Below are 10,375 nucleotides of genomic sequence, written 5' to 3'. Positions count from 1 at the left end.
CGTTACTTGTTAAGAGTCTTTACTGACAGGATTTCTCTCACAGATACAGACACAAATACTTTCCTAGCTCTTCTAACACCTCACACCCCTACACCTTGTAGTTTCTCTTTCAAGGCTTTATAGATGTTCTGTTTCATGCCAGCTGCAGCCTCTGACCTTGAGCTGCTGCACAGTGTTTAACTCATTACACGTCTTCTCATTTCTGTCTTTCTGGAAAACCAGACACATAGACTCCTCAGCAGCCTACAGGTCATGGGGTATAGAAGGAGCAGCAAGAGGTTGTTGTGTCCCCCCCCCATCTTGTCTCTGGACCATGTTTGGACTTATTCTGATTTCCTGTGTTTGACCTTAGTTTGTTTGGGTCTCACTGTACTAGAGCCTAGCCTTGGCTGGTAAGAATTTTGGTGAGAGGCTTACACCTCATGGGACTGGAATCCTAGCGCCCCTGAGAGCGTGTGCTGAAGTGGGGCATTATTCTGGGTTTATTAAACAGGAGCTTGTGATTGGGTGAAAAATATAGTCATTGTGGTTCTCTTACAAAGGTGGCTTGTATGTGCAACTTCAAGACCAGAACAAAAAGGAGGAATTGATATCACAAAAAAGAACTGTTGGGTGGCTGTGGGAGAAATAACTATATTAATCAAAAGACTTGCTAGTGCCAAAATCTTGGTTTCTTGGGGGGGGGGAGCCTTGAGTAAGATTATGACTTTCTAAAATTTGGTTTCTTGCCTTCCCTTCACTATAAGGTCCTATGCTGAGTTATAGCAATAACATTTAAAAACATTTAAATATCTCTCAGGTGTCAAAGGCAAGGGTAAACTGGGGCATCTTCAGCAACAAATTAATAAGTTGTCCCTCAACAGCACCTGAACAGGGACCTAGCTCACCAGTCTTTCCCACTAGTATATTGTTGTATCTCTAAATATATAGCTATTCTTTCTTTTTTAAATTATTTTTATTAATTTCATATATAAAAAAAGAATGTTACAAAGCAAACACTGAGACACTTGGGCACACAATTAGTTAGGGTTTTGCTTATCCAATTTTCACCAGTGTTTTTTTTTACTTGATCTGTTTAAAGTGTCTGTCATCTTTGAAGGTGTTGTTTGTATTACAGCATGAATGAAAAATCCCAAAGGTCTGTATACTGTAGTGGTGGAGTTTTACTGTGGTTTGTTTCACTGATGTACATAGCAAAATCAATCCATTCTGAGATAAACTTGCCTTTCCTATTTCTCCTGGCCATTTTTAATTTATTTGGCAATTTTCCTACTAAAACGGGTTCCCAAACTGTGGTCCATGGACCACCAGTGATCTACAAACATCATTTAGGTGATCTGTGAAGAATACGTCCAATTTGAAATCTATGGAATACTATTCATATTGTAATACAATAAAATGCAACATAAGAAATAAAAGAAGCAATAAAAATACAATGAGAAATGATGCAGCATCTAGCACATCACATTAGAATTGCTATAACAGGGAGTAAAATAATTAAGTGGTCCATCAAGACCCTCAGCAATTTTCAAGCAGTCCCTGGGGGTGGGGGGATAAAATTTGGGCACTGCTGTACTAAAGCAATACTCCATATATTAATGTACCAGTAAGTTTTGATGGCCCAAGTCATATCTTTCCAAAATCATGCACTGGTTCTAGCAATTATTTATATATATACCAGGAGTGGGGGAACCTTTGGCCCACTGAATGTTGCTGAATGACAGCTTCCATCATCCTTGGCCATTAGCCATTGGCCATGCTGGCTGGAGCTGATGGGAGCTGTAGTTCAGCAAAATCTGCAGGACCACAGGCTCCCCACCTCTGACCTATACATTCAAATGAACATATGGAAGTCCTGTGCAAATCTTCACCATCTTCCAATCCTCCTTATAGGTGATGCCTACGTGCCCACCCGAGATCCTTTGCCACCTTGTCTTTGCATCAGTTCCCCAGGTCTCCTCACTATTCTTTTTGGTAAAGGGTTTTTTTTAAATCGCCGGTAGGTAACTTAACTACAAGCATCCCACAGGCCTTCCCAGCCTGCATGTGCTTTTGTAGTTTGTATCTCCATGAGGAGGGAGGCTGAGCTCGCCTATGACTGACAGCAGCTGAGACTTCCTGTGTGTGTTTGCTGCTAGTGGTGGTGCAACAGAGCTTTAACGCTTTGCGTGCAAGGGAAGGGGGAAAAATAGAGGGTGGCAGACAGATCTGGGGGTGGGGGATCTCTTTGGCTGGGGCTTTTCTGAAAACACAGGAAGAAAAAAAGAGGGGGGATTCACAAGAAGCCAGCCAGCAGCTGGAGGAGGAAGAGGAGGAGGCTGCACTGCGGAATAACGGGAGCTAAAAAGAGGAAGAGGCTGTAGCTACCGCTGCTGCTGCTTGTCGTTGATCCAGCAAATCAGGTATTTAGATATGGTCCTCTCTGGCATTACACAGGCAACCTCCTCTTGTCCACCCAGCGCTATGGAAAGGGGATCCCCTTTCATCTCTCTCCATCCTTCCTTGCTTGCTTTTGGTAGCTGTTCCCTCAGCAACAATGGCTGAGAATGAATTCAGCATAAAAGGCTGTTGCTGATGGAGACGGGGGAAGAAGAGGAGGGGGAGGAGAATGAAGGATCCCCTTCTCCATGGGGCTAGGGAGAGAGGGGCAAGAGAGTCAGGGATTAGAAGGAAGGCACGGGGAGGCAGCCTTTTCCCATTTCAATATCAAACCTGATCCAGAGATGATGATGGTTGATTGCAGCCCTCATTCGAGATCACTCACGTTATAAAAGATGTTGCTTGATTGAGAGAGGCTTTCATACTCTTTTGGCAATGATGCACGTGGAAGGAAAGGAAGGGGTTTCCCACTCTGTGCAGATTTAAGGCTGTGCAATACTTTTTCACTCCAGTCCTCAGTTCCCATATTTAATTTGATGTCCGCCATTTGACTTTCAGCTTGACAAGAGACTGGACTTGTAGTTCCTTCTCTCTCTTAGAAGTCTTGCTGGCAGACCCTGTTCCAAAGATCTCTGATTTCAGGTCCTCCACCAATGGGGCACCTGTACATGCAAATCACGTTTGAATCTTGGACATATGTAGAGAGAGAAAAGCAGTGAATGAATGGCATTTGACATACTGCAAATTTGGATAAATCTTGCAAAAGCGCAACTGCGGCAGTTTAAACATGTGTCCTTTTACTTTGAGCTTGGTGTCCAAAATACATTGACTGGAGGAACAGGCCATTCTTGAAACTACATATTCTGCTTGTTTTAGGGTGAAAGAAGTGCCTTACATATCTGGTCCATTTTTAACAAACAAACATTTTCTTACAAGATTTTTCTGCACTGAAAGCTAGAACCATAAATACACAAAAAAGCATAGAGGTTTGCATCGTATTTGTGAGGGAATTAACAATACAGTATAGAATTAGACAAAGAATAATATACAATAGTTTGAATTATTTCTTTAGAATTTTTGTGAGTTTATTCTTAGCAAGAAAGAACCTGATTTTGGGGAGTTCAGTATGCTAAAGGCCAAATCACCAGCTCAACAGGGATCCAGGAGAAAAAGATCAGTTTCCCATAAACCAATATCCAAATATTCTTATTCAAAAATCTTTAATAGGAAACCAGTCCAGTGCAGGCAATGCTTTATAATCCAGAGTATTTTAAGATCCATCTGCAAAAGTAGGATAAAAATAAGTAGAAATATCACCTTTTTTATAAACTTCTGATGTGGAGCCTATGACTTGCAACACATTGAATTAAAGGACTGCCACCCAGTAGGCTTGTTCAAGACTCTTGGATGAGAACATGCTATCTGTCTATATTGCTGGCAAATGACTGCTGAAATATCACATTTGCTTTTTGCACAGTATTCAAAAGTTTGCTTTCTGTCCCAAGTCTTGTACCTGAAGACTTTGTATAATGACTTTTGCCACGTTCAAACTGCACCATTTTCTCACCTAGGTTTGTGGTCTGCTTACAATCACAAAGATGGCTGCTTCATCTTCCTGCAACGTGGAAGACGACGAGAGCCTAAAGGGATGTGAGCGTTATGTTCAGAAGCATAATATCCAGCAGATTCTGAAAGAGTGCATTGTCAACCTCTGTATAGCAAAACCTGATCAGCCTATGAAGTTCTTGCGGGAACATTTTGAGAAACTGGAGAAGGTCAGTGATTGTCAAATATTCATGTCTGTGTGTGTGCGCATAAGATAACTGGCCTCCAAAAACTCTCAGCTGAGAAGCACCACTCAATCCGGCACTTTGTGCAAAGGGCACAAGTATAAAAACAAAGCAAAATCAAGATACTTCCAATATTTAGGAAGCTGCTGTATACTGAGTCAGACCCTTGGTCTATCTAGCTCTGTATGGGAAAAAGCACAGGGTTGCTGTTGCAGGGTTCGCTCCTTGGCCTGAACCCTGAGTCTCTAGTGGCAGTCTCTGTACATCCTTTCCTTTCCCACTTTCTATGAACGTTTTGTTTTTAACTTGGGCTGCATACACACAATACATTTTAACCACATGGCTTCCCCCTCAAGAAAATCCTACGGACTGTAGTTTACCCCTCAGAGAGCTACATATGGTGTGTATGCATGACATCTGTGGTGTAATGGTTAGGGTGTTAGACTATGATGTGGGAGACCAGGGTGCAAATCCTCACTCAGCCATGAAGCTCACTGAGTTACCTTGGGCTAACCTCTGTCTCTCAGCCTAACCTACCTTACAGGGTTGTTGTGAGGATAAAATGGGAAAGGAGAGAACCATGTGTGCTGTCGTAGGCTGCTTGGAAGAAAAAGTGATATATAAATGTAATACAATAAACAATTAAATATAAAGTGCAGTGGTGCTGAGACTCCACCCACCCACCATTTCCATTCCCCAGAGGGATCTATGCATATAATTCAGCATGTGCAAATCTTATATACCTTTATGTCATGGGCTTGTTCCCTGAGTGTAAGTATGCAGCAAAGCTTCTATGAAAGCACAACCTTCAGGCTTGTGGGATCTACTTTGTTTTCTGTTAGAACCCTATGATCCATTTACTGGAGCCTGGTGCAAAAAATACACATTTAAAATGAAAGGATTCTGAGTCCAGCAGTTGGTTTTGTTTTTAAAAAATTGTTTTATTTTTTAAAAAGAAGCAGGATAGCACTGCACGTATCAAAATAGCTAAGTACAAACAAAATACACAGCATTAATAATTTCTGCAAGCCAAATGTGAGATGTCGGGTTTTCCAATCTTTCAACAACTCCATCTAGTAAATGGAGGCTGCTCCGTTAGGGCAAATGGAACGCTGCCTACCATCTCAGTCTGCCTTCTTTAGTAGCATAGGAAGCTACCTTACACTGAGTGAGGTTATTGTTCCCTCGAGCTCAGTACTGCCAAAAATGATCAGCAACAGCTCTTCAGGTTTCACGCAGGGAACTCTCCCAACCCTACCTGCAGATGCTGGGATTGAACCTGGGACCTTCTGCATGCAAGGCAGATGCTCTACCACTGAGCTATGGCACTTCCCTACTTGCATCCAGTCCAAGGGGTGCCCTATCTGTCAACTTCTTCCTCCTCAGTCTCAGTGTTGCCCTGTAGAACTCATCAGGGGGAAAGGGGGGGCAAATGTAGAATTAATTGCCTGTGGCTTGCCCTATTTTTTGGGCTCCCTGCCTTCTGCCATACCAGTCCCTATGAACATCACCCAACACTGGTTCTAGTCCTTGTCCCAGAGCCTGGAGGATGCCCCTGTCATTCCTGTTGTGGTTCTACGCTCTTTAATGTAGAAGAGTCCAAATGAGTTTATTTGCACACCAGAAGTGAACTGAGCGCCTAGTCTTACCACCCAGACGCCTCCTCTCACTTACCTCAATCTTTCTACCCGTCAGCTGTATAATTTGTGTGGGATTTTTTTGCTGCTGTTGGACAACTTAACCATTGCCAGTCTACCAAAAATGTGTTGTTCACACTATCTATCCGTACACTGGAAATGTAGTGTGGTGTAGTAGTTAAAGTGTTGGACTAGGACGTGGGAGACCAGGGTTCAAATCCTTGCTGAGCCATGAAGCTCACTGGATGACTCTGGGCCAGTCACTGTCCCTCGGTCTAACCTACCTCATAGGGTTGTTGTAAAGATATAATGAAAAGGGGGCAAATAGTGTAAACGTTGAACTCCTTGGAGCAAAAGGTGGGATATAAATACAATTATGGTTTGCAAATGGAGGAAGAAAAGGTGGGAAGGACAGTATTGTGATGTACTGCTCAGGCAGCCTCTGTAGGTGGTGGGTGGTGTTAGTGGATCTGGTGGGTGTGCCTAGGTCTTGGGCTAGGGAGTGCAGCAACCTAGCCTAGTCCAGGGCAGGACCTGAGAAGAAGCAGAGAGGTGAATGAGCTGGCTCTCCAAGGCCCAGGAAGCCTAATGAGACCTTACTAACTTAGCCCAGGCAATGGGGAGCTAGAATACTGTGTGTGTGCATGTGTTTGGGGGGAATTTCTTCCCTAGTTTGTTAAAAAAGTTGAAAAAGATATTGTTTCAATTCTTTCAAGTTAGTTCCATTTTTTAAATGGTTTTGAAGAGTATAATGTTGCTAGGGTCTTAGTTGCAACAGTTTTAGACATCCACCCAACTGTACAAATCATTATACAGTAGGGCCCCGCTTATACGGCGGGTTAGGGACCAGGCCCCCGCCGTAAAGCAGAACCCATTGACTATAATGGGTCGCGTCGCTCGAAAATGCCGCAAAAGCCCAAAATCGGCTTTAAAACGGGGTATTTCCCCTAATTGAAAGCTGCCGCATTAGCGGAATGCCAGAAAACGGAATGCCGTAAAGCGTACAGTAGGGCCCCGCTTATACGGCGGGTTAGGGACCAGGCCCCCGCCGTAAAGCAGAATCCATTGACTATAATGGGTCGCATCGCGTGAAAATGGCGCCAAAAGGCCGTAAAAGCACAAAATTGGCTTTAAAACGGGGATTTTCCCCTAATTGAAAGTTGCCACATCAGGGGAACGCCGGAAAATGGAACGCCGTAAAGTGGGGCCCTACTGTACCTTATTTAACTTTTCTCTTGCGAACTTATGTACTACCAAAATAGGGTGTGTGACATGTGCTGGTAGAGCCATCAGAAGCAGTGTGAGCTAGCTGGCTGGCCCAGGGCCTTTCTGTAGAACAGAGATTGGGTGCTTGTACAGTTGGTTCTAGCACCTGTAGTTCAGACAAATGTATAAGTTCTTATGTGACATGCTGTCAAGCATTTTCTTATGAAAAGTGATGTTTATAGATATTAATTTAATTTTTAAAGTGAAACTTCTCTAAATTGCTTTCCTGACATGGCAACGGAGACCGGGGTAGTTAGTTCTGGGAAGTAGCTGTCTCAGGAGAACTGAATTCACAGCTTACTATCTTACTAATCATTGTACCTGCACAAGGAAGCCTTTCCATGCATGTACACTTTGTATGCTGTAGGACTCACCTTTGGTGCATCTACAGCTGTGTGTGACAATTCATTCTCAACTTTGACACATGTTGACATGCTCAATTGTTCATCAGAGAAAAACAAACTTCATCGAATAGGAGAGTTGGAAGGGGCCTGTAAGGCCATCGAGTCCAACCCCTGCTCAATGTAGGAATCCAGATTAAAGCATACCTGACAGGTGGCTGTCTGCCTGCCTCTTGAATGCCTCCAGTGTTAATCTGGGACCTTCTGCATACAAAGCAGATCATAGAATCGTAGAGTTGGAAGGGGCCTATAAGACCATCGAGTCCAACCCCTGCTCAGTGCAGGAATCCAAATTAAAATACACCCAACAGATAGCTGTCCAGCTGTCTCTTGAATGCCTCCAATGTTGGAGACCCATCACTCATTAATTCCATTGTCGTACTACTCTAAACATTTCAGATGTTCATTCAAAATCTGGCTTCCTGCAACTTGAGCCCATTATTCTGTGTCCTGCATTCTGGGACAACTGAGAACAGATCCTGGCCTTCCTCTGTGTGGCAACCTTTCAAGTACTTGAAGAGTGTTATCCTATCTCCCCTCAGTTTTCTCTTCTCAAGGCTTAAACATGCCCAGCTCTTTCAGTCTCTCCTCATAGGGCTTTGTTTCCAGTCTCCTGATCATCCTTGTTGCCCTCCTCTGAATCTGTTCCAGTTTGTCTGCATCCTTCTTAAAGTGCAATGTCCAGAACTGGACACAATACCCAAGATGAGGCCTAACCAGTGCCAAATACAGGGGAACTAGTACTTCAAGTGATGTGGAAACTATACTTCTGTTAATGCAGCCTAAGATAGCATTTGCCTTTTTTTGCAGCCTCGTCGCACTGTTGGCTCATGTTCAGCTTATGATCAACAACAATCCCAAAATCTTATAACTGTGCATTTGGTTTCTTTTTCCTAGGTATAGAATGCTGCATTTATCCCTGTTAAAATTCATTATGTTGTTTTCAGCCCAATGCTCCAGCCCATCAAGATCCCTTTGAATTTTGTTTTTGTTCTTCAGGGTATTAGCTATCCCTCCCAATTTTGTATCATCTGCAAATCTGATAAGCATTCCCTGCACCTCCTCATTCAAGTCATTAATAAAAAGGTTGAAGAGCACTGGGCCCAGGACCGAGCCCTGCGGTACCTCTCTCGTTACCTCCCCCCAGTTTGAGAAGCAACCATTGTTAAGCACTCTTTGAGTATAATTCTGTAGCCAACTGTGGATCCACCTGATAGTTGTTCCATTCAGCCCATATTTAGCTTGATAATCAGAATATCAGGGGACACTTTGTCAAAATATTTGCTGTAGTTGAGATATATTACATCCACAGCATTCCTACAGTCTACCAGGAAGGTTACCTGATCAAAAAATGAGATTAGTCTGGTGGGATTTGTTCTTCATAAAAACATGTTGGCTTCTACTAATCACTGCATTGTTTTCAAGGTGGTTAAGGATTGCCCACTTTACAGTCTGCTCCAGAATTTTCCCAGAGATTGAAGTCAGAGTGACGGGTCTGTAGTTCCCAGGTTCCTCCCTTTTGCCCTTTTTGAAGACAGGACAACATTAGCCCTCCTCCAGTCATCCAGCACTTCACCCATTCTCCAGGATTTTGCAAAGATAATATACAGTGGTTCTGAGAGATCCCCTTTATTCGGCACTGGTTAGGCCTCATCTTCAGTACTGCATCCAATTCTGGACACTGCACTCTAAGAAGGATGCAGACAGACTGGAACAGGTTCAGAGGAGGGCAACAAGGGTGAACAGGGACTAGAAACAAAGCTCTATGAGGAGAGACTGAAAGAACTGGGCATGTTTAGCCATGAGAAGAGAAGACTGAGGGGAGATATGATAGCACTCTTCAAGTACTGGAAAGGTTGTCACACAGAGGAGGGCCAGGATCTATTCTCAATTGTCCCAGAAAGCAGGACACAGAATAATGGGCTCAAGTTACAGGAAGCCAGATTTCAACTGAACATCAGGACAAACTTCCTATCTGTTAGAGCAGTACAACAATGGAACCTATGACCTAGGAAGAGCTAAGAAGAGAGATCCATCTAAAACCTTGGAGAGGTGCTTGCTGCCAGTCAGTACAGACAATATTAAGCAAGATGGACCTAGGGTCTGACTCAGTATAAGGCAGCTTTCTATGTCCCTAGAGGGGAGAAGGGATACCCACAGTCTTGTCCTGGGAATCTGCCAGCAGACTCTCTCCAGTCAGCACTAGATGCGAGAATTTGCCCAACCTCTCCAGATTCCCTGTTTGTCCAGGTCTTGGAATATGTTGCTGAATAGCAGGGCTTGTAGGAGATAATACTGTAGTGATCAAAACAAACCAGCCAACCTCCAGTATGCCAAATGATAAAAGAGTTTATTTCAGTAAAGAATAGAGATTAAGGAAGAGCAGGGTCAAGATAAGCAGAGTACAAGATAAGATAAAACATAAACTTAGCAACTAGCTAGTCCAAGACATGGATAAATGATGAGGTTCAGTGTACATGCTTGGCTTATGTAGGGATTGTCAAGATTTTATTTATTTATTTAGAGTATTATTTTAAACTGAGTTTGAATTATTTTAACTGTATGAATGGTTTTAATACTGTAAATAGTTTAATTCGATTTTAATCTAGACTTTTGTATGTTTTTAATTATGTGTGTGCTTTTATCTGGAAGCTGCTGTGAGTTCCAGTTTTGGCAAAAGGGCAGGGTAAAAATAATGATAATAAAAATAAATAAATAAATTTCTTGCTTGCCCTTCACCATAAATTCCCAGGGCAGGTTACAACTAGGAATGGGAGAGAAACTCGATTCAGTTTGCATTTAAAGGTGAAGTGACCTAACTTGTACTTGCCTAAATACAGCCATCCTTTGAAATTTGCGCGTCTCCAAATTTTGTGATGCAGTTCTCCAGCCAAACAGTGTT

At 42.9% G+C, this 10,375-nt stretch overlaps 1 protein-coding gene across 3 annotated transcripts in view; it reads left to right on the top strand.

The window, feature by feature from the left end:
• The first annotated feature begins 2,243 nt into the window (after nucleotides 1-2,243).
• Nucleotides 2,244-10,375, top strand: part of PRKAR1B (protein kinase cAMP-dependent type I regulatory subunit beta) — a 217,272-nt gene continuing 209,140 nt past the window's right edge. For all 3 annotated transcript variants that reach the window (XM_061599943.1, XM_061599942.1, XM_061599940.1), the window contains exons 1-2: nucleotides 2,244-2,402; nucleotides 3,951-4,154. In XM_061599943.1, the coding sequence (XP_061455927.1) occupies nucleotides 3,978-4,154 (177 nt within the window). In that variant the 5' untranslated portion in view covers nucleotides 2,244-2,402; nucleotides 3,951-3,977. The remainder of the gene's footprint in view (nucleotides 2,403-3,950; nucleotides 4,155-10,375) is intronic.

Source organism: Rhineura floridana, chromosome 17 (assembly GCF_030035675.1).
Source record: "Rhineura floridana isolate rRhiFlo1 chromosome 17, rRhiFlo1.hap2, whole genome shotgun sequence".
NCBI lineage: Eukaryota > Metazoa > Chordata > Lepidosauria > Squamata > Rhineuridae > Rhineura > Rhineura floridana.
Note: the sequence above shows the minus strand (reverse complement) of the source record. Positions and strands in the feature narration are given on the sequence as shown.